The sequence below is a fragment of the Colletes latitarsis genome, chromosome 10 (assembly GCF_051014445.1).
Source record: "Colletes latitarsis isolate SP2378_abdomen chromosome 10, iyColLati1, whole genome shotgun sequence".
NCBI classification, from domain to species: Eukaryota; Metazoa; Arthropoda; class Insecta; order Hymenoptera; family Colletidae; genus Colletes; species Colletes latitarsis.
Window position 1 is genome coordinate 9,633,929 of NC_135143.1, and position 24,617 is coordinate 9,658,545.

The following is a 24,617-nucleotide window of genomic DNA, read 5'->3' on the forward strand; positions in this document are numbered from 1 at the left end:
CGTAAAAAAGAATGGACCGCGAAGAGCAACGAGGCCGAAAAAGTGCGACGAAAGTTCGCCGATGGGCCCGAGGGACTGACATTGCTCTCGCGAGCGCAAGAGGTGGTCGAAAAAGGAGGCGGGGCCCCTAACCACATCGGCCCAGCTTCATCGAGCATGAAGGGGGAAGTCGCTCCGTTCGACTAACTCTACTTTCCGCCGCGTGGTGCGCTGCCGCACGGCGATATCGTTCCACCGTACTACGGCGTCACGGAGCTGCATCTACGAGTTTCTCGACATTTTCGCTCCTGCAAGGCCAACCATCGTCCCACTAGCTTGGGTAAGTCAACCATCGAACTTGTCTCTCATCCAGAAACGTGTGACATCGTTGTGAACACGCCCGTGCACTCAACGGGCTCGATATCGAGCGAAATTAGAAGATAACCTCAAAATTCGTGTTTTCGTTGTCGCAACTTTTCTTACATTTTTTCGCACCGTTTACGGAAGCTTTTCTTCCGGCGACTTCTTCCACAGTAACTATCGAGTCGACGAACGATAGAAAAAGCCTAGGTACGGTAGTTATCCTTTACGCAATGCGATCTTAACGTACGCGTTGTAATTCCTTTCTAACCCAAACCCAGTAACGATGCGCTCACAGTACACGTCGTATCTGTGATTGTGATCGTATCTTTCCGAAGAATAGGTTCGCTCTCTCGATTTCTGTTCCGCTCTTTCTCCCTGAAAGGAAGAAACTCTTGAATTCCTCAGAGGACGAGGTCGTAAGCGCCAAAAGGGTTTCCCCATCGTATCGATACGAAACACACGATTATCTTCGCAAACAGACGTTCGGAACAAAGTCTTTTACATCGTCTTCAATGACTCCGATTCGTAATTTAAAAGTACGTCGTGCTTCGAGAAGTCGAAGGTCCGTGCATCGACGACGAGGGTCTGTCAGCGATTTCGAAAACGTTCAAACCTCCGGCGGCAGATTTTTTGGTTCGTCTTCGTGACCAGAGGGACGGGGGGTCAGACTGTTTTACGAGAATTCGGGCTGGAGATTCGAGTCGGAAAAGAATCGGATAGAGGTCGAAGGATACGAGTCGGCCAGTTCGGCGTAGGTAGTCGGTGAACGGAGCTCGTTTTGGCGGGCACCGGTGGCGGCGCTGGCAAGGCTGGAGGAGCCGAGGGGAAAAGAGCACTGGCGTACCAACTACCAGGTTGTGCCCGCCTACCAGGCGGAGCCCGCATGATCTATAGCGTCATAGAACACCCCTGCCGTCGTAGTAGGAACTCGGTGGCGACGCCCACGGTGTGGAACGTGCGCGCTGCCCCCGCCGTCGCTGCCTCCGTCACCACCGCCCGCCACTGTCGCCACCGCCGCCGCCGCCACCACCACTGCCGCCGCCGGGATGTTTATGCTTTTGCCGCTGTGTCTCTATCTAGTCGCGGCCCCGGCGCTGCGCTGTTCCTCTTCTGCCGTTGCTGCTACCGATGCTGCCACCGCCGCCGCCGCCGCCGCCGCCGCTACCGTTGTCGGTCGCCGTTGTCGTTGGCGTTGGCATCGTGGTCGCCGTGGCTGTTCTACTCCTACCTCGTACTTATCCGGCTCCTTCCACCTTGCGTTCATTACCGCTAAACATTCCTGTCAATTAAAACTGCACCGACGCCCGATTTACTGCCAGCTCACCGTTCGTCCTTCGTAAGATCCCTTCCCCGGTGGATTTTGCAGCTCCGATATTAATGGCCCCGTGGAAACGTTTTGCTCTCTACTTTTTTCCCAAGTTTCACCGAACTCGCGGCTCAAGGTTCGATACGCTTTTCGATTAACACGTTTGACCGTCGCAAGACCTCCTACGATCGCTGTCTACGAAATATCTTGAACGTAAGACTCGCGAAACGATAGTCGGGACATTTTTTGGATATTTTATCGATAAGCATGTTTTTTTATAGTCGAAGCCCCTTCTCGCTAAAAGTTATGTATTTTTTTTATTTTTTAGTATTAAATAGATTCCAATCGCTCATAGAGAACCACACTTTATCGTTGTTACGCATCCGTGACGGCGGATTGAAACGAGAAGCAAATTGTTGCATAAATAATATGATAAGCTAAACGCGTGTCGTATAATTTAAACGATACAACGGTAGATGCGTGGCAACGAACGTGTTAAGTACGAGTTCATAAATTGTGCTTGTACCGTTTAAGAAATCTTGTGGGAGTACAATTTAGAAATTGTGATATCCGTTGCAAAAAATATCTATTTAATCTTCATGATAATTGCAATTTATAATTTAAAATTTTCTACGATCAACCTGGTCGGTAGCAATAGAGAAATTGAAGGTGTACGATTTAGGTAACCGACACATCAGACACTGCAATTCTCTTGGTAACGAGTCAAGTGTTCGTCGTTTGGATTCCCCTTATTTCGTTTTCAAAAACATCAATATTTTTAATATCAATAAATATTTCTAAAAACCATATCGAGTGTATCCAAAAGATAGAAATTGTCGTGAGAGATATTATCATTGTCCAACGTGTCTTGGTTATTATATTACACTAGTTACATTATTTGCAAAGGTTTAATTCTATTTTTCGGTCAGTTCTTGTTGACCTTTTTACGAATAAACGCTTAGTTCTCTGTTACATACCGACTTTTATTTTTCTTCCACTATCTATTACTCACCCCTATTTATCACGGTTATATTCGGGCTAGAAATAAGTCCGATTTCGTAAGATAACTCGTAGGCGGCATCAGGTGACAGGTTGTCAGCATCGAGTTAACACGTAGGCGGTAGTCAACGCGTAACAACGCCTGGCATTGGACCACATTCGATCCCGACTTAATCTCTTATTAACGCGTTACTATCCATTGTTACGAGCAAAAATCAGTATTTAGGTACTAGAAAATTGAAGACTTATTTGTAAAAAAAAATGGAGTATCAAGGAATCTCGTGACTTGCGTGACAACGAATGCGTTAAATTAGCTTGAATTTCGTTATTTCTTTGATCTATAATGGAAATCACAAATATAATAATTATCGTTGATACGATAATACGGTTGTGTTGGGTTGCAATATGGCGCTGGCCACTACCGTTTCGACTCGAGGCGCGACTATCGTACAATAAATTGTTTCGTTCGTGAATTCTATAAGGTCACATCGCGCGGCAAATCTGTCGAACAAAGTTCAAAGAAGCATCGATTAAAACGCATCTGTCCGTTTTCGTCGAAAAACAATGATCCGTTTCCGACGCGCCAGCGGATCCGCTTCAGCAACGTCTGCCATCAAATCGTTGAAATAAATGATTCAATTTGTAAAGACCAATGGATAGTAGTTGATTCGTTCAGACACGCCGATGATTCATCGGATTGGATAACTCACTGGGCTGCAGGACACCGGTGAACAAACACGTTGTAGTTTTTAAATCTAGTTGTACTTTATTTATCGTTTCAATTATTCCAACGTTTACGCTCTTCGCGAGCGGGACGAACGATAAATGTCGAAGAAAAATACGAATACATTACATTCTATATTATACCACAGATTTCTCGCTCGAACGCAACAGGATTGGGACGTCTTTTAAAGTCCTTTAGCTATATTATTATTGTATAATAATATAACAATTTAAATTCTATAAGAAAAATTGTCCACTAGAAACGCAACTTTTCGAGCTTTGAAAATATTTTTGTGAAAACGATCGACTACTGGGTGGCGACTAATTATCGACGAAGCGATCCTTCATTTGCATATTTTTAACTCCCGAACACGACCGGAGACAGGCATTGATTTCGTTCGTCTTTCAATTTCGAGTCGACGAGGAACGTCTCCTTCGAAAGAAATTTCTACGGTACGTCGAGCCGTATCCTTGGCGATCGTCACGCCCGAGTTTTACGCCAATGGTGCTGGGGATTCGTAGCGGCGGAGGCGACTGTCATAAAGAGTATTTTATTTCGACGATTGCGGTGCCGTTTTTGTTCTGGGGTCGCGAAGCGATCGTGTCGTTTCTACGCGCGTCAGGCCAATTCAACGTCGGCGACATTCGCGGCCCGACGTTTACGAGATCGTTTATTAGGTGACGTTCCCATCGAGTGGTTTTGCCGGGAGCTGGATCTTCCCCCCTTTTCTAGAAACCACGTTAAAGATGATTCCAACTTATCGCGACGCGCCATCGAGAACGTTACATCGCGGAGGTTTCGACAGAATTTTGGCGTGGAGGTCGCGGATCAAAGAAAACGTTCCGTCACAACGTGTGCCTATAAAATATTCCATTAATTAAGAACGCGAAAAACGAAAGTGGACCGGCAACTTTATCGTACACGAATTAATTAAACGGAAACTAATGGAATTCCTCGTCGATTACGCTTTATTCTGATCGAGATGAACGATCGGATCGGTGATTTAAAAGAGATCGTGGATTAAATAATCTTGGATTTCTCGCAACGGTTCCGATCGATTCGGCGCGTTCCCTATTTTTTGGCGAAGCTGGCCGAATCGTTGTCGGAAAATAACTTTTTTCCACGAAGGAAGAACCATCGGGGAGAGTTAAAAGAATCGAAAAACGGCGTTGCGCGCGCGTGGTACGCGTCAGTTGCGTTTGTGTCTCTGGGTAACTGCGGGGGTTCCTTTTACGAGCGTTCCCGTCGTCGGCGGACGAGACCGGAGGCATTAAACTTGCGAATATTTCGAAAGACGTCCCGTTATGCAACGACAATGTGGGTCAGTGCACAAGTCCACTGTGTACGTTTGCTCGTTTTGTACCGTCAGCTCCCCGCGGAACCCGAAATAAGTGCAGCTCGTAAAATAAAGTACTGCACACCGCTTTTCCCGGCTATCTATTGCGGTGCCACCATCGATCTTACGTACGATTCCATGACGTTCAAAAATTTGCTTATACGCCCGCTAAAACGCACGTCTCCCCCTTTTCCGCGTAACGTTGTCGCAGTAACCATCGGGTCCTTTCTAAACATCGCCTTATGAAATTAGTTTTTTACGTACGCTCCGGAACAGGATCTCTACGACTTGCACGTAACACTAGTGGCACTCTACAAATTAATTAACTACTATATTACGTGTCCCGATATTTCAGAATACATTAAGTTCTATGTTCTAATCGGAAACTTACATATTTCTCGTATTTTATATCGAACGTTTGTAAATTAATTCGCAAATTAGAATCCATTAGCGGTTATTTTAAATTGAAATTCAGGCGAGCGAAGTTACGAGCAAAGCTAGTTAACGAGTCAATCTAAAATTTGTATTCGTTAGTTATGAATAAATATTTGCCATACCGGTTTCTGTATTAATGGTAACAAATTTTCTAACTATATCGATCCTTCGTACGACCCTTTCAGACCATCTGTCGTTAACACCGTTTGCTCTAATTTGGTTATACGACCGTCTCCCAACATTTATTTCTTGGCTTGTATCCTTCGTCATTGTGTGCTCCGTTATTATTATTTTTTTTTGTTCTTTATTATTCTTTAACATTGTTTCTTACCGTATCAAAAGCTACCGTTTATATTAATTCCTTGCCTGATAATATCGAGTCAGTCTCGCGCATACTACCGGCCAAACATGGCAAACACGAGTTGCATTCGAGATATAAATTATGGCCTGGACAGGATGAAAATGAGCAACCTCGTAGTAAAATTAATTGCATTCTGTTTTATTGCTCGCCGCTTGGTGTTCTTTTAAAACAATTAATTTTTTAAACTTTCTCGTCACAATTCCGCGATCTTGCGCGCAAACCGGCAAAGACGGGTTTGGATGTTCGTTTCGGTGTACGTGAAGTTAAGTGCGTATTAAGTAAATACGACATGGAGTCGCAAATTAAATCGTAACGCAACGGGTTAATAATTATCAAAATTATGATGCTCTAATTTATACACGCGTAAATCGAAAAAGTAAATTCCTCGTTTATTTCGGAGAAAAATTTATTTTTATTTGATTTACGTAACACAGTAACGGTCAATGATAAATTTTAATTATAAGAAAGAGCAAAATGGAAGGCAGGAAGAAGATAGCGTACATGAAGTTTTGCAATAAACGGAGTGCAGGGATTACAGAACGTTTAAATGAATAACTACTTCGAAAGAGTTAATGGTACAGCGTATAGAGTTTGCTTGCTTACAAATTCTTGCAAGGGGATCTCGGTTGATTAGATTAGTCTTAAATGATCGGTAACGAGGAAACGGTATGCTAAGTAAAGGCTACGTTTTTAAGCATGTTAGGAATTAGATATAAATATAGGAAACGGTTGCAACCTGAGTTTGACTTACGCGTAAAAGTAACGATGCATCAAAGTTGGCCCCAGCGAAACAACCCCATCCATCAGGGGTAGATTCAAGGAAGGTGGCCTCTTCCACCAACAGTTATCGAATCTACAATAAATATATTTATTGTTAATATTACACTACGATCCATAAACGCAAAAGAAGGTTTAAAAGTATATTTTTGTATACTTTTAATTATTTAACCTCCCCTCCCCATTGATATTAAGTGCTTTTAACAATTTTTAATTTATTATGTATTACTTGAATACAAATCGTACTGTTTTAATATAAGGTGATTGATTCTGTTTTATTTTACGGCTATAAACGTGTTACATCGACTACACAGATACCACGAAACATTTTTACGACGGTGCATAAAATCTTCAACTTTATTTATGGGGTACAACGTTTCAAAAGTTTGTGAACCCCTATTCGAGAGATTATCATACTACATTCGGTTACGGAGACCTGCAATTTAAATAGGGGAGAGCTGCCGAGAGTTGCGTATGCCTACACCGTCTTCGAAACGAGGAACAAATTAAATAACCAGACAGCGTCGTTAAAATATTTACGACGGATTAATTTGCTCTTAATAAAAAGTGTCTGTCATTTCTTTCAAAATTAACAAGAAATATAAAGGCGACTCTTTCCTTCCTGCGTTTCGTATTTCCAAGTTTAGAATTCCTCGCGAAAAGCGTTATTTTCGTGAAGCGTAAAAATCATGAAAAAAATCTGTGATTCGAATTTGCAAGACGCGGAGTTCATATCGCCGACCACGCGATCGAAGGCCGAGCATACAATTCGTAACGAAACATTGACGAAGCAAAAAAAAAAAGAAATTGTTGAACTGATTTTTTACACTCGAAATCGTACCTGGATAAAAACGGTCGATCGTAAGGCTACGCGCGGAACATTTGCTACAACGGGCAAGCAAAATGCAGACGCTTGAAAATAGATCCACTATCGACGTTTTGTTTCCCGCGTTCGTGTTCCCATAAATTCGTAACGAAAAATCGCGTATACAAAATAGTTTTTCTAGCATCGATTGGCTTTCGTTAAATATTTCTCGTTCACTGCCGAATTGAATCGCGTCTGCAGCCGTACGGTGCCCGGGTGGCTTTTTGCATTTATTGTTTCATCGGTGCGCCGTTACTGTTTCCCTCCATCAGGCTGCTCCGCTGGCTCATCGGTTTTCGCTCATTTTCGAAACAAGTTGGATGGCCAGCGACTAAGATTTCGAGCGACGAATAAAACATGATGGTCGGTAAAGATTCTATCCGAAAATTCTGATTCCGCGCGTACGTCGATTGGCAGAAAGATTCGAGCAAAAGGGTAGGGAGAATGGACAGGGGAGATCTGCGTTCGAGGATGTAATTCGAGACGAGCCCAGCTCGAGATGACGCACAATCCACTAAAATGGGATAAATTTGGCCAAAACACCGCTTAAAGAACAACCGTGAAATTTTATACGTGCATTACTAATGTTTTAGAATAAAGTACAATATTATAAAAGGGAAGAATTATATTTTTAGTGGCAGGGAGGGTAAAGGGACGACCAAAATCTCACGTAAAAGGGATGCTCGATAACTTTACATTTTTATTATTATTGTACGGTTTGCACGAGAGCTTAATTGTACACAAGAAGATACAAAATGTAGGAACGAGAATAATACACTAATTATTAAAGCGAACATTAAAACCAAGACTAAAACTAAAACATGGAACTAAATCTTAATGAAAGCGAACGATATTGGAAATGAACATTATAACGTTCCCGAGAGTCATCGTATGTAAAGGCCCTGTTAATAGAACTTCTAAAAGAATTTTAACGACGATGATATCGATAATGATAATCTATTGTACGGTTAACCTCGTTCAAGTATACGTATAATACAGTACAGAAAAATAAATCAGTGATAGTAAGTTTAGAATGTTCTTTAAATGCAATAAAACGGAGGAATTTCTGTTGTATACTTTCTATCGTCTGTTTATGTTTGATTAGGTTGCCTAGCTATATAACCGATGTATATTCAATTTTGGAGTTTTCGATGTAGCCTTTGCGGTCTCAAAAATAGCTCGAGCCTCGGTAGTCGACGATTAGAATTCGAGACCGGATGAGAAGTCCCGCCGAACAGACTCGTACTTGTTTGAAAAGAATTTCTCCGGCGTTTTGGCGCGGACGAATAGCAGACGACCCCCCGCAGTTTATCGAATTATCGCGCGTTTACCAGGACCTGGTTTTTTCATACCGATCAAAGTCCACGGAACCGTGATGGCCGCCGATGCATTATATTTCGAGCGCGGGGGATACATCAGTCGGTATCTCTGATCTAAACCATCAACGTCTGGCGTCGCGGGGCGCGCTCTCGCGCGATCGTACTTTAACGTTCTTTCCTCGTACCGCTCGCATATTTTCGCGCTTGTTCAAACTTTACGACCTCGATAAACTTCCCGCGTTTCTAACGTAACGAAATGATTTTGGCGCGATTCGTGAATTATCGGATATCGAAGGCGTCGGGATTCCCTCGACGAACGCCCACGTAACCGTCAAATCTCCCGAACCTTCTACAGCGACCATAAACTCTGTTTCTTAGACAATATAATAATAATAATACGTCTTCATAGCACGCATTTCCATCGCTCTAAATCGTATCTTCGTCAACGTTAATAATTTTAAGGATCTATTTGATTTTTTTATTTTATTTGTACGTTTCATAACCTCATAAGGTCTCATACTTTTTAATTAATAAAATGATAATAATGAGAGGTATACGCAGAGATGGAGACAATTTTATTCGAATAACATCCGCACTTAGTAATTTTAACGAGGGATTTCCTCGTCTCCAGAGACGAAACTACAAGGGGAACCTCGTAGTCCTTTTTCTAAACAACTGCTGATACCAACAGTACCTTCTTCTTCTTGCTATTCGATCGAGATCGGTGGCGGGATTTTCCGACATCTAGATAATCCCACGATCGCTAACTCTGGGCCTCCCAATCTTTTCAATATGGCGTCGCTCGCCTGTCGTCACGGCTTAGCTTTGTCAGGGCAAGGTTTACCTGCGCGCGGTCACTATTGCGCGGGTCATGGCAGGTAACCTGTCCGACCATAACGTCCGCAAAAAATCCTCGTTTGCTATCGTACCTGCTAGGTTCCGCATCTGCTAAAGGAATCGCGACATTGATAGCCGCTAAAGTACAAATAGAAACGCATCGATACCTTTCGAAAATGAAAGTGAAAACTAAAAATTACTATACTCGGCCCGTAATAATATTTTCATCGGTTGCTTTCGGTACAGAACCTTCATTTTTCCATGTTGTATTTTAAAAATAAACGAATCGATCATTGAGAATAGAAACACGTGCAAGATATATTTTCGTAATCAGTACGGAACAAACTTCTCAATAATGTATTAATACGTGTACTATCCTCCGATAGACAGTTTAAAAATACCAGAAAGCAACGCGACTAAAACTGTGCAATATTATCTGGGACGCTGTAACGAATCCTCGAGTTCGGGATCTCTGTTAGTCTCGGAAACAAGTGGAAACGATCGAAATCGCGCGCCGTATTTAAAAGCACGGTTTAAAATCGTTTGATAATTTTGGTGGTCGAGCGTCCACGGTTGTCGTTCCAAAAGTAAGCCACGCGTTCGCAGTTTTACGCGACGCATTTTCGCGACGACAAGTACAACCGTAGGAACATAAATTCACCGACGATATATCTCGTTTTATTAGGCTATATTACGCGCAGTGTATAGTGCCGCCATATTAGTCGAAATAACTTATTTTCCTTTGACAGAGACGTCAACGTTACTTCGTCGTACGTGTTTTATCGGTTCGAAGAAAATGTTTGATTTCAGCTTGTACAACGTTCGATTAATTTTCGCGGTAAAAATTTTATCCCAGCATCGACAGAGAAACTTGTGGCTAGCTTTAGTATACTCGGCAGGAATTAACAACGAATCATGCAGAAGATCGTGCATCGGGGAAACAAACTGGCGACTTCGCGTATGCCAGCATTTTCGCAGGACATTTATAATGCATACAGGGTGTACCATAATGTGGAAGAACCGCCGTGGTTTGAGGATACAAAAGGAATTAAAAAAATTCCTACAACCATGCGTTCTGTTTGAGCTTGTTTCCAACTTGTAACCGTTTTTAAAATTTTGTAATTCATCAGAAACTAAACTCAGCTAGCGTAATTGATTCTACTAAACTGTTGCGAACAATATTCGATAATTCCTTTTCCTTTTTAATGAAAAATTTATAGAGGCCATGTCAATTTCCTAGGAAGTTTCATAATATGTACCGAGCAGAGATCGTAAGTTGTCGAGTATCCACAAACTTTTCGGTACAGAGGTAAGAAGTCACTTACTTCGCCTAATCCCTTCCAGACATCCCCACCTTCAATTTTTTAGCGATCGCACTAGTTCCGTGCTTCGTCGTCACACGATTTACTTGTGGATGCGATCTAGAAGTGGTATCTTACCTTCTCTGTACAATACGTATTGCTGAATGAAAAGAAAAATGGAATACGAGAAAACTGTATTTGACGAGCAAAATTTTGATCTAAATAAAAATTTCGAACGACGTTGATCGTTATATAAAAATTAAAATTTGAAGTATAGAATAAAATATTATTTCACATTGATCGAATAAATATTTTAAATCAGTACAAAAGTAAATTTATGACGAACAGATATGTATTGTGTAGAGATTGTACGTTTCCGAGTACCTCTACCTTTGTATTTTTAGTGAGCACGGTGGTTCGATATTTCCTCTTTCTTACTTTGTGCTCAAAGTAAATAGATATCTATATTTATTTTTAATTTTTATTTAACGACTTTACTCGCTAAATGAAACAAAGCAACGAACACAAAGGAAATACGTCAAGTAAGATGAAAAGGCAAGGTTCGACGAATGAGGCTATTTTAGAACCTACTCCAAACACAAATGTTTTTTTGGATTTATTGAAAATCCAATGAATAATTACGCGATTCGAAACGCCATCGGCTTCAATACACTTCCACATTTTATATTCACTTTCTTCCAAATTATATTACGTTCGTCTGACCCAATATTAGATTTACATCCATCGCAAGAAATATCACATTTTTAGAACAAAATTTTATTCTGTACACTGGTTTACTCTATAATTTGATCCCGAGGGACACTTTCTTGGAGAATCCTTCGACATAATTTAGGATTTACTCGTTTCTTAAATCTGTCAGCAACCACTCCAACAAGTTTTGAAACCGACATTCTTGGACCCCTTTTTTGTTTCACGGCGAATTATATTAGCTTCTCTTTTCATTAGTCACCACGACCAACCAGAATATGCTTCACCGCGAAGCAATTTTTCAGTTTTTGATTTTGTTTCGGTATCGTAGAATATCGAGGATAGAGAAGGAAGACTAACGTGACAGTCACCATGTTAATTATTAATTCGTTGTCGTTTCCATTTGTTTTCATTGTCTCTGGGCATGTTATCGACAATTTCAACCGTTTGATAATATACACAATATCGAATATATTTCACTGTTACAACGATATTTATGTTAAAAATGTTAGGTCTGGGTTAACGTATGCACTTTTAACTTATTCTGGCAATATTTAATCAAAAACCTAAATGCTCTGCAAATGTTAGATAGAGTGTATAATAGTGTGCGTTAGTCTCGATATTTGACACTTTAGGGCGTTCGTACTAAATGCAAAACCTCGGAAACGATGAAAGTCGTGGGTGGTTTGGAACGGTATTGGCATCGTTAAAGATAGAAATTTCGTTTCCGAATAAAATTAAAATTCGTGCAGTGAACGAGTTCTGTCTGTTCTGTTGGATTTGTACTTGGCGTAAGGGTAGCGAAGGGTTGTGAAAAGTTGCAGAGAAGCTAGAAGCGGAGGATAAGGTGGCCGGGGCACGGTTAACGAAGGCAGCGGAGCGTCCGAGAAAACGCGTCCGCGAGGCAACTCGTCGCCGGACGCGACGTACGGCGGGCGGCTGTCCGAGCCACGAAAACGAAACCTCCTTCGGAGTTGAAATAGGCACGATTGTTTCGGCACGGGTGGCGGAGAGACGAGTATGGGTCGAGGGTTGGCGTCAATGCGTATAGCAGCGGCAGCATTCGTAGAAGGTTCGGTGTAAGTAGGGAGCGCGGTACGGTGCGAGGGGAGGGCCGTATGGGTGGCTAGGGGTGTCGGGAGGCGGTGGTATGGGGTGGTTAGGCGAACGCGGATGGGGTGGTTGTCGACGATAGGGCGAAGAAAGAGGTGGAGGAGCGCAGAGAGAAGCCGAGGTCCGTCGGTATCGATCGGGCGTCTGCGGTAGATTGACACGTGTCATGGCCGCCTCTCGGTGTTCGAGTGAACGAGGTAGCGGGAGAAAGAGGGAGGCCGTGGCCGAGAGGAAGGCGGCGGAAAGGAGAAAAGGAAGGAGGGCGCGCGGCGGAGGTTTCGTGGTAAGAAAGAGAGGCATAAAAGGAAGAAAAGCGTGCGAGACGAGGAAGGTGGCAAGGCGAGCAAACCAGTCGAGGGGATAGCGGGCGTCGAAGGTGGAAGAGGAGGAAGAGGCGAGGGTGGTTGGGGCGGGGAGGAGGCGAGGGAAAAGGACATTAAGGTGCGTAATAGCCAGCGGGGCGAGCGCGCACCACCGCGGCATCGATTAGACAGAGGCTCCCTCGTCCCATTGCTAGGATGCAGCCCTCCCCCCTTCTCCTCTTCCTCGACCCACCGACATACTCACCCTCCGCGCTATATCCACCCGTCCACCACCCACAACCCATACTCTCGACCGAGAGGTCCCCACGACCACCCAACCACCCGCCTCCACCTACTCCGTCGAACTGGAGAGCCCCCGAGTACGTGCTCTACATACACACTCGTGCGCTTATGTCAGTTCCTGTCCTGTCGTTCCTTCTGCCTCTGCTGCTACCGTTGTTACTACATACTACCGTTGTGTGCCACCGCTGGGAAAGAGAGCGAGGGACAGAAACAGACGGCCAGACGGAAAGGGAAAGAGGCGTGAGCACACGGGGACGCCGCTTAGAAAGAGAGAACGAGAAGGAAAAGGAGGCGATACGAAAGGACGAACCGAGAGGCCGAGCGCGAGGGATAATAAGGGGGAATGAGAGACGTAGATGTAAAGGGTGAGAAGGGAGGAAGCAGAGGCTACGATAGAGGGTAGGCGAAGCCACCTAGCTATCCTGTGGCACCTACACACCTACACACGCACACACACTCTCGGGGACACCAACGTCTAACGTCGTTATAAACATTAACGGAGCGGCTCAATATTCCCCGGACCTTGCATCCCCTGCGTCTACCTTCGGTCCATCTCCCTTCTAGACCGTCCTCCACCTCTTCGCGCTCTACCTATCTCGGACGCTCGCCCCGTGGCCACCGCGTCTTCCTACGGGTTCTTCGGACCCTTCGATTCGCGAAAGTTCGGCGACGCACCTACGACCACCTTTTTCCTACCTACGCGCGTTTCGAATTGCTCCGCCAAGGTGTCCTCGATCGCTGCCAGCTATTATAAAAACAAACGATCCGAGGAAATTACTGTTCGAAAGAATCGCTCGATTTCGGGTAGAGCCGGAGCCAAACCCCCGTATACGTTCTTGGTCTCGCGGGAACCGAACGGTCGAGAAGCGGGTCAAGAAGCACGACGGGGATTGAGTCGTGGGTGCTTACGGCCTTCGATCGGGATCGTCTAATTTCGTTCGATGAGTCTCGTAAAAATCTTTTCTTTGCCCCTCGTCTTCGATCTCCCGGCTCTCCGCTATCGTCCTCTTATCCTTCCGCGTTCCTTCGTCGTTCGATGCTCGATCGTCGGGGCTACAGTAATCTCGCGCGTTATTGCCAGCAATCCGGACCAGAGATCGTAATAAATACGTAGTCGTCGTTGGGTTCGGTCAGTCGATCGTTCGCTTTAAAACCGGATTTGTTGTTGCTCCTCGAACGAAAGCTGATTCTGACGGGAGCTACGAACAAAGAGTAGGTGTACCTCGAATTCGTCCGCGAGGGTCAGAGCGCTGATTATCGTTAATTGCGGTTGATATGGAGGAGCGAAGGGGACGCGAGACCCTCGACCATATTCCGATCGGATTAGCGACACTGATCGGGGCTGTCGCGGACGAGAGCATCCCGCCCGAGATCGAGGGTCGTGGATTTGAGCATCCCGGTCGTACAGAATCCTAACGTGTACAAACAATTTCGACGATCAAAAATATTTCGCGATATCGTTCGCGTGTTTGATCGAAATTTTAAAAACTTTGGCTCGAGCCTTTTCGTTTTTTTTAGACACGATCGATCTTTTTGTTGAACATTGTCCGGTTTACTCGTAGCGTACGCTCTCGCGTTTTAGCCTCGCGTGGCATCGGAACAGAGGGAATTCGTCTAGTTCATGCGTTCAACAAGTATCCCGGCCGTCCCTCCTCTTCCTTCGGCGGTTCTCCTTCCTCGTCGTAACCGCGGCTAGATCGCGAAGTGACCTCGCGCCGCGTACCGCTTGCTTGTCCGGTTATTTTTCGTGATCGAGAACGGAGAGATAGGCCAGAACGTGGTCACCACGGTAGCAGGTGCGCCATGGTTTTTCCGTGGCACGATGGGTAATAAGGGATTAGTTGTCGGTGATCGTCGATCAACGTTAACGCGACCATCGGTTAGCTGGAAGTCTCCGGCCGCGATACGTCAGAGTTGGATATTATATTGACGTATCGACGTCTCGACGCTGTCCACGGCCTGCTGGCCAATTAACGGGCTTTCTTGTTTTTACTACGAACACTCGTAAATCTCGACGGATCTGTCTGCTCGATTTAGTCCTCTTCTTCCTATTCGTTGCTCGTCCGTGCCTCTGTCGTCGTTCCCCCCTTCGCCATGTCCTACAAAACGATACAATTAATATCGCCGCCCCGACCGATTGTCCCTGCTACGCAAATATTTAATTTACTACGGGACCGTTCTACGCGTAATTGGGTCGCGTTTGTCTAGCGCCGTCTCTGTTTGTTTGCTCGCTCGTAACAAACACTCCGTTTGCGTGATACGTCGATACTCGACGATACACGCATTGAGTCCCCTAGTAATCGTCTGCTTGACCGCCAAGACGGAACGGGAAGAAATTTTTATACTTATTTGATTCAATTATAACCAACTAACATTATTTTTGTTCGAGAAGCAATGGTTCCGAATACAAAGAGGTGTTATAGATACTTCAGTTGCTACCACGTGAAAAACTAGATAATGTTAATAATCGCAATGACTGGAAATTCCTCGCGAAAATACGCATCTTATACAGGACGAAGAGACCGAAAGAACTGGCAAAAATATGTCTCACAAGGAACGTTCGCGAACGGTCCGGTTTCGATTTTGATGAAACTTGGTACACTTATAAAGCAACCAAAAATAATCGACACGTATTTTTTTTTTTAGCTGCGGTAACTCGAATTTAAGGGGTGAAACCACTCCTTGAAGTTTTGCCTCGAAACGGCTATCTTGAAAACGGAAAGACATACGAAAAAATTGTTAATGGGCGAGGTTAATGGTTTCTTATGTACAATAACATGGTGTTAAAAAATTTAACAAAATACAATTTGTTTATAACAAAAAGAAATTTATTAACTTAATTTTTCATTTTATTGAAACTTTCATAATGACAAAAAATGACGAGCATTTTATTCCAAATTCATTGGTATGTAATTTTTTAAAATTGCCTCTTACAGTTTTGCAGATTTTGATGATTTACATCTTGCGCGGTCATCCACTATGGTAGTAGCCGTTCTAACTTTGATTTTAATGAAGCACTGTAGGCTTGCAATAAATTATACAGTAACTAGTAACAAGTAACAATAACAGTGACAAGTTTCTTAAGAGCAATGAAAAGATTAATTGTTTTTATTACTCACCTATGACATCATGGCAAAGGTGGAGCGATTTATAAATTATAAATACATACAGTGTGTATAGCAATTACTCTATGTAGTTTCGATAATAGTGGTACTCGTCGAAAAAATCTTTGAAACATAAAGATTTCTCACCATGCGCATTTAATTATTGCCACGTTATTACAAATATGGCATCTTGATTCATTTTTAACAGAATAGCAGTACTCAATAGAATTTTGGACTGCATTTGGTTTTTCATCTGTACAGGGTATTCGGCCAACCCTGGAAAAAATTTTAATAGGAGATTCTAGAGGCCAAAATAAGACGGAAATCAAGAATACTAATTTGTTGATGGAGGCTGCATTAAAAAGTTAACAAAATTAAATTAAAAAATGATAAATCATTCTGAAAAAATTATTTTTGGTTGTGGGGCTCAATTACAATTATTTTTGGTGGATATACATACCCCTGAAATCCTACCCAATTTCGAGAAAAAAATTCGAGTAGGTACTGAAATTTTTAGATGAAATTAAAAAATTTCAAATCATACTAAAAAAATTATATGTAGTTATAGGGGTCAATTACAAGCATTTTTGGTGAATAGACATACCCTGAAATCCTACGCACTTTTAAGAAAAAAATTCTTTACCGAAAATCTAATGTGAGGCCAGAAATGCTTCGCTGAAATTTCATGCATAACTTTAAAACGTCATAACTTCTAAACGGATTGAAGGATTTTAATGTTTAAAAAAGCAATCAACGCGTATTTTAGTAGAGAATATGTAGAAATTCCAAAAATATTGGAAAAGTTGCTCCTTGATCCCGTAAAATGTGAAAAACCCCATAAAAGTGGTCCAATTTTTAAACGGCCATAACTCCTACAATAGTAAAGATATCCCATTGAAATTTTTTTCTGAAGCAGAGTCCATGGGCACCTACAAAAAAGTATTAGATAATTTTTCTGTAGGTTGTCAAACAAAATTATTAAAAATTAAAAATGAATTTTTAAGAAAAATCGACAGTGTAGGTGCCTAAATTTTTCAGCGAAAAAAAATATTTCAAAACGTTCTGGAAAAATTATTTCCAGTTGCAGGGATCAATTACAATCATTTTTGGTGAATAGACATACCCTCTAATTCTTACCCACGTTGGAGAAAAAAATTCGAGAAAATGTGAAATTTTTCGACAAAATTAAAAAATTTCAAATCGTTCTGGAAAAATTATTTTCAGTTGCGGGGGTCAATTACGATAATTTTTGGTGAATAGACCTACTCGCGAAATCCTACCCACTTTCTAAAAAAAAAAATTCAGTACGGGCGAAGCTTCAAACATTAATAACTTTTTAACGAAGCCTCCATCGACAAATTAGTATTCTTGATTTCCGTCTTATTTTGGCCTCTAGAATCTCCTATTAAAATTTTTTCCAGGGTTGGCCGAATACCCTGTATAGATGAAAAACCAAATGCATTCCAGAATCCTGTTGAGTACTGCTATTCTGTTAAAAATGAATCAAGATGCCATATTTGTAATGACGTGGCAATAATTAAATGCGCATGGTGTAAGAAATCTTTATATTTCAAAGATTTTTTCGACGAGTACCACTATTATCGAAACTACATAGAGTAATTGCTATACACACTGTATGTATTTATAATTTATAAATCGCTCCACCTTTGCCATGATGTCATAGGTGGGTAATAAAAACAATTAATCTTTTCATTGCTGTTAAGAAACTTGTTACTGTTATTGTTGCTTGTTACTAGTTACTGTATAATTTATTGCAAGCCTACAGTGCTTCATTAAAATCAAAGTTAGAACGGCTACTACCATAGTGGATGCACGCGCAAGATGTAAATCATCAAAATCTGCAAAACTGTAAGAGGCAATTTTAAAAAATTACATACCAATGGATTTGGAATAAAATGCTCGTCATTTTTTGTCATTATGAAAGTTTCAATAAAATGAAAAATTAAGTTAATAAATTTCTTTTTGTTATAAACAAATTGTATTTTGTTAAATTTTTTAACACCATGTTATTGTACATAAGATACCATTAACCTCGCCCATTAACAATTTTTTCGTATGTCTTTCCGTTTTCAAGATAGCCGTTTCAAGGCAAAACTTAAAGGGGTGGTCTCACCCCTTAAACTCGAGTTACCGCAGCTAAAAAAAAAATACGTGTCGATTATTTTTGGCTGATTTATAAGTGTACGAAGTTTCATCAAAATCGAAGCCGGACCGTTCGCGAACGTTCCTTGTCAGTGTCAAGGAGGTTTTCCCGCGTGCTCAAAGCGCAGATGCCTCGTATATCGCTTGGGAAAATCTAGAGAAGGCTTTCCCAAGATAAGAGTCTCAGGAGGATGTTGCAGCTATCGATTCGACTCTCTAATATGAAGTTAAGCAACTTGGAATCGATCGTTCTAAAATATTGTGACCACGCGTGTCAATTAATATATATTAAAAAAGCGCCACGATGATAAATTGTTATCAGCAATAATGCTGAACGGTCTGCCTCCGGAATACGGTCCACTCGTCGTGACGTTACGTGGAATAAATATAGAGCTTACCTGAGAGATGGTAAAATCCAAGCTGCTACAAACTGATTTAAGGGATGCGGGCATCGCCTGGCGAGTCAGCATTCGCCATCGGAAATAAAGATCGCGAATGGAATAAAGGTGCCAGGAAGGATGAGAATACTAGATGTATCGTAACTTGCCACCGCGTTACAAACAAAATTGTCGAAAGCTTGAGATAATAGAAGGACACAGACGTTAAAGGAACTGAGCAAAAATGATAGCGATAAGTCGTCGAGGTTACCTTACGAACAACTGGTAGACTATCTAATGCACCTAACAGTTTGTACACGACTCGACTTAGCCTAGGCTGCTAGTGTGCTTGGCCAATTCGACTCATGCTACGGAGATCATTGGACGGAGGCCAAAATAGTGTTGAGATACCTGGGTGGTACAACAAAACTTTGTCTCAAATATAAAAAGGGTTAATGCAAACTAGCGACGAGAGTCCAGAAAACAAAGAACACGACCCTATCGGAAGCAGAGAAGCTATGCACCTGTGAAGATTGTTGGAAGAACCGACTGCAAGTGCACACATAATTGTAATTAATCACACGCGTCACAGGAGAATAGAAACATATAGCTGTCAGGCATCGCTTCCGTTCGAGGTGCAGTAAATGATCAATTTATAGATATTAAATCTATAAAAGCACCAACGAGACGATGGCTAATGCGCGCAGACTAACAATAAGTCACTGACTAGGGAAAAATATTTATATTTTGTACGAGGATTAAGCCAGTCACACCCAAGTTTGTAAATTCTCTTACTTCGTAAAATTATTGTGCAAATGTGTTGAATGCAAGAGTAATTTTCTTTCAGTTGTTTTCTACGATTTCTATTCTTAAACTTAAAAATTAAATTAAGCGTTAAATTTTAATAAACTTCATGAAATCTAGTTTCGTTAGTTCCCGAACAAGGGTGACTCTCGAAATGTATCAGATTCTAGACTGGTACGCGACGCGTACGACAGAGCAGTAACGAGAATTATAATATTATCAACAGTTACGAAAAGAATTCCGGGCGACGTTAAAAGTGTACGAAGAATAGATAGCGTCCGGGGCATTAGCCGCGTTTTTTTCTGTAAGTTTGCACAGAAGGGGAAACGGAAGAGAAAGGCAAGGGGAAGGGCAAGGCTTCCGTCAAAGGGCCAGATTTTGCCTGATAATTCCCGAGTTCCGCTATCTCGCTGGGAATCGACTTTTCGAGTCACGTCAAAAGTAAACGATCCGCGCGTGAAGCGATCGGGTCGCGGGTTAGCGTGTTTCGAGCCGGATGGAAATCTCATTTGGTAGTTTTCTCCGTTTAATAAGACGAGAGGTAGACAAGAGAGGCGAGAGGAAAGACGAGAGACAGGGTGTAGGGAGACGGAGCCACGAGGTCGCTGCCGGTTCGCAGACTTCGGAAAGGGGAAACGGAAAGGGCGCAACAAGGCCGGGGGTAGAGGTAGCGGAGGGCGTCCGGGCGGCATTGGGGGAGGGGTGAGGTGGCGAGCGGTGGCGGTGGCGTCGGGGTCGAGGGGTGGAGGGCGTCGGTGGATGGTTGGAAGTAAGCAGGGGTGGGTAACGGGCTGGGGAGGACGGCGGAGGGTCGGCCAGGACTGGGAGGCGAAGTGTCGTCGTCCGAATAACGGCCAAGCGGCATCGACCGATCTTCCTACCCCTAGTTCGTACGAAGCGTCAACTTGTTTCCCTTCTGTTCCGCGAATATCGGACCTTCAATTTGCCCGGTGCGGTTCGCTAATGCGGTACACTGTCCTTTTCCGCGCAATCCATACCCGCGGCCCGTCAATCGTTTCTTCGATCACGGTTGTCCGTGATCCCCGTTCCGGGCCAATTTTTTCGCGAGGAACCCATCCAAAGCTGAATGGGGCCCGCCTTCCTCTCCGTCGCGACGCAGCGGCCAAAATTCTCGCGGAGACGCGTCGAAGGCTTCGACCTTGATATAGTGTATTCTTTCGAGTGTCGCGATATTTTTTTCTCTCAGTGTCGCGCAGCTATCCCCAATGTTATCGTTACTGATCGGTCACCGAGGTGGAAATGTAAAATTTTTCTACCGTTGCTTTTTCGTTAGAAAATTACTTTGCGTCAATCGGGTCTTCGCGATGCAGACGATACCAAATATGATTCCGTCCGTCAAGGGGTTGCTTTTTAGTAGAATTATGAGTCTAGGTAGAACTCGAGAGATCGAAGAAAAACTTTACACCAGAATAAAATGATCTTTTTTAGTTCGAAAGGAACACTCTTTTTTGCATTTATGAAAAAGAAAAAGAAACACTAATTAATTATGGAGAAATGCATCTTCGTTGATTTACCACTGAAACAAAAGATAATATACAGCTTTTTAATCTTCATGAAAGAAAAATATTTGTGAGTAAAATAGCTAATTAAAAGATAGTTGCGAATTTTAAACGTAACTTTTCAATCTGACATTAAACCGATTTGCGGATATGCTGATTTAAAAAAGTTTGACATCGAACGGAGGGAGGATATTTACCTCTAAAAAGCCATGATTTCACCCATGACGTTGCATCTCCATTATAAATTAGTCGTATTTTCATTTTCTGTATAATTGTAGTGGAAGGGTGTTCTTTTGGTAGGAATTGAGTATAAAATAATCCAGGGATGCTGGGTTTCGAACCTGCTATCTTTGGATTACTGATCAGTCGTCCTACTCGTCGAGCCAACGCCGCACAAATGCTTTTTATAGCGTTAATAATTCTTTTCTATGGTATGAGTACGGAGAATTTGAATTCCACATTTTTTAACGCTAGGTGTACTGAACGTGTCGATTCGAGGATTCATTATTTATTTATTAATGATACGACTATAGATCCTAATTAAAAGAAAAACTGCGTTTTAACGTGTATGTCAATGCAACGACAATAAAAATATGTGCAACGAATATCTGTAAATCTAGTGTTAATGAAACTAAAACCATTCTACTCATATGTACATCAGTATGTAAACACTCGAGTGACTGAATTAATAAATAAATAATGAATAACTATTTCGTAATTATTTGTTGTATTCAGCTGCTGCGTTGGTTTTCGTTTATCATATTCTGAAACACAAAACAATAGCTAAATGCAACAAATAACCATGAACGCTTAATTTATCCTCTTTGAGCACAATCTAACTTCGGAATGTTATCAAATTCCACAAGTTACTGTTCGTTCGTACTCGCTGAAATTTTTGAAGAGAACCTCGGATAAGAGTCTGGGTTAGGTTCAAATAAATTATATTACAAATATAATATAGTATTTGTTCTTTAAATGGTATTATATTTGTTCTTTTTCTCGAAAACGAGCAAATTCCTGATAAAGAGAGACAAGAGTGATCAAATTGCGTGTACCTCTGAGTTCAGTTACGAGATAACGACGCTTGCAAAGAACGTAGACGTGCCTCTGTTATTATCTTTCTTTGCTCGCTCGAACGGATCAACATCGATTGAAAGATGCGTCGGCATGCGTGTTTCCAGGTCGTGTCACCGACGACGAATGATCGATGGAAAGTTACGAGGACGACGACGACACTCACTTCTGCATCAAATGTCACCTGACGGTGCATGGTCTCGAGAACTACGTACGGCATCGTCAGTCCGGATGTCGGCCACCGGACGACAAGAACGTAGTGGTTCGCGTGTCGCCCACAACCCCGACCACCGTCAGCTATCCCGAAATACTGAACGCGGACGCGTTTTTCAGCTCGTTGGAGCTGCAATCGAATCCGCGTAGGTCGGCCACATTGCTGGAGGACAGCAGAAAGTTCAAAAAGGAGGAGAAAAGGAAAAAGAGCCAGAAGACGCAGGCGGACGGCGAGGAATCAACGTCCAAGGAGAAGTTGCACGGCATGTTGCCCGGCGATTCGGAGTTGGAGGACCTCTGCATCCCGTCCCTGGTCGGGTTTCCCGATATCGTGTCTTCCGCGTCCAGCAAGCCCTCGGTCGCGGCTACTCGGAACAAATTAAGCCAATCGATGGGCCACGTCGCGACCAGCATCGAGAGCAGCGCGTTCCCCGTGAAACACGAGCCGGAAAACTCTTTGGAGAGTCTGATGACGTCTCACGAGTCCAAGCAAACGGAGAGGAAACGCCAGGAGGAAGCGCAGAGGATAGATCAGGTCCACCAGACGTGGCTGGAGGACACCATACTGGCCGAACTGGTGGCGAACAACGAGAATAAAGACTTACCCAGATACGAGTTCGAATACCAGCAGGACGAGGACGAGGACGACGATATATTGGAGGAAGATCTGGGAGATGAAGATTCCTATTCGGAGTCGGACGACGTCGAGGATCGGGAAGGTCCGCCGCACGGCCATACCGGTGGCAAATGGAAACCAGAATTGGAGGATCTCCCTCAAAATATGTCTCAACTTCACGACGACGACGACGCGGACCCCGAAGACGAACATCAAGAACATCCGCCGCCGACTTACACGGGCGGGAAATGGCGGCCCGCTGAGACCTCGCAGGTAAGGTGTCCAGACAGCTTTTCGTTCGTCGAGGAACAACCGAAAATGTCTGGCTCTTTCGCAGAAAATTGAGGAGTACGAGGCCAAGAGCAACACCGGACAACCACCGCCAGGACACACGCGAGGGAAATGGGTACCGGGGGCGCGAACGGATATCGAGTCAGGATATTGGTGCAGTCCTTGCGGCAGGAAACTAGCCTCTCGATTGGTCTACAACAGGCATCTTCTCTCCGATTTGCACGCCAGGAGGAGCATCCGTGAAATCGATGGCGTCCTTTGCCTGCCGCGTGCCGCGAATTTGCACCTCGGAAAAAAGATGTCGATCCGCAACCAAGTAAAGATCACATTCTTCTTAATTTTTCGCACAATTTTGATTCGTATGTTCTACAAAGTTTTCTTTTTCGCGGAGTACCAGAAATTAATAATTTTCGAACGTTATTCTTCGTTTCGATAGAACTGATAATCGTGTGATCGATAGGGAGCGAAAGAAGCACCGGAGACGAAGGAAGTCAAGAAAGGTTTACGCAGAAGGGAGAAGGAGATTCTCTGTTGCGAAATGTGCCATGCACGAGTGAGAAGGGCACAAATGGGCAAGCATTTGCTCTCTCATTATCACTGCCGCGTCGCGGGCGTAAATCCTCACGGGCCACGGGCGCGTCGCTTTTTACTGGAAAATATGGCGAATGTGGTTCGGCAGTGCCCTTTTCAGTGTTCCTCGTGTCGTTTTTATTGCAACACGGAGGAATCGTTTCTGCTTCATTGGCGTTCCGAGCATCACGTGAAGACACTCGAAAAGGTACGCACACGCGACGCGATCGAATAGTTTCGGATCGCTTAAATCCGTCAATTTACAATTTTTAATATCACTGTTTTTGCCAAATTTACGCCTTACATTTCACGTATCGTTCCTTTTGATTAACCTTTTGAGTCACGAATTTTTCTATTCTACCTTTCTATAAAAAAAAAATTAAGCGAGTTGAAATCGCGACATTAATCTCCTTTTTCTTCTTTGTTCGTTCAACACTAGAACTATCGAAGTGTACAAAATGACCCATTTCTAATAAAAATTGTACAAAATTTACTTGACTGGATGTTTTCACATTTACCGTGGTTTTCTATAAGAGAACGAATAAACATTTATTTCCATTGCAGTATGTATTTCTTCAAGTATCTATCGTTTCAATTTCTTTGGTACAAATACATACACCATAATTGTCGGTAGTTCCAGTGTTAAGTCGCAATAACATCTTTGATCACAGGTTTACGTACGATTCTTTTAGAGTATAAAATACACATACATTCATTTTTCACCAGGAAGACATTAAATTGAAAAATAACATTTATACGAAGGATTTCGTTACAATTTGGGCATCTTATACGAATATAAAAAGCAAAACGTGTAAATGAGCCGTAATAAAATGAAATAGAATAAAAATCGTTACGAC

General features: G+C 42.8%; 1 protein-coding gene across 1 annotated transcript in view; it reads left to right on the plus strand.

Annotated features, from left to right (window-relative positions):
- Positions 1-220: 220 nt before the first annotated feature.
- Positions 221-24,617, plus strand: part of LOC143346632 (uncharacterized) — a 54,608-nt gene continuing 30,211 nt past the window's right edge. Inside the window, exons 1-4 of the mRNA XM_076774909.1 lie at positions 221-319; positions 22,178-23,172; positions 23,237-23,506; positions 23,651-23,968. Coding sequence (XP_076631024.1) covers positions 22,204-23,172; positions 23,237-23,506; positions 23,651-23,968 — 1,557 coding nt within the window. The 5' untranslated portion in view covers positions 221-319; positions 22,178-22,203. The remainder of the gene's footprint in view (positions 320-22,177; positions 23,173-23,236; positions 23,507-23,650; positions 23,969-24,617) is intronic.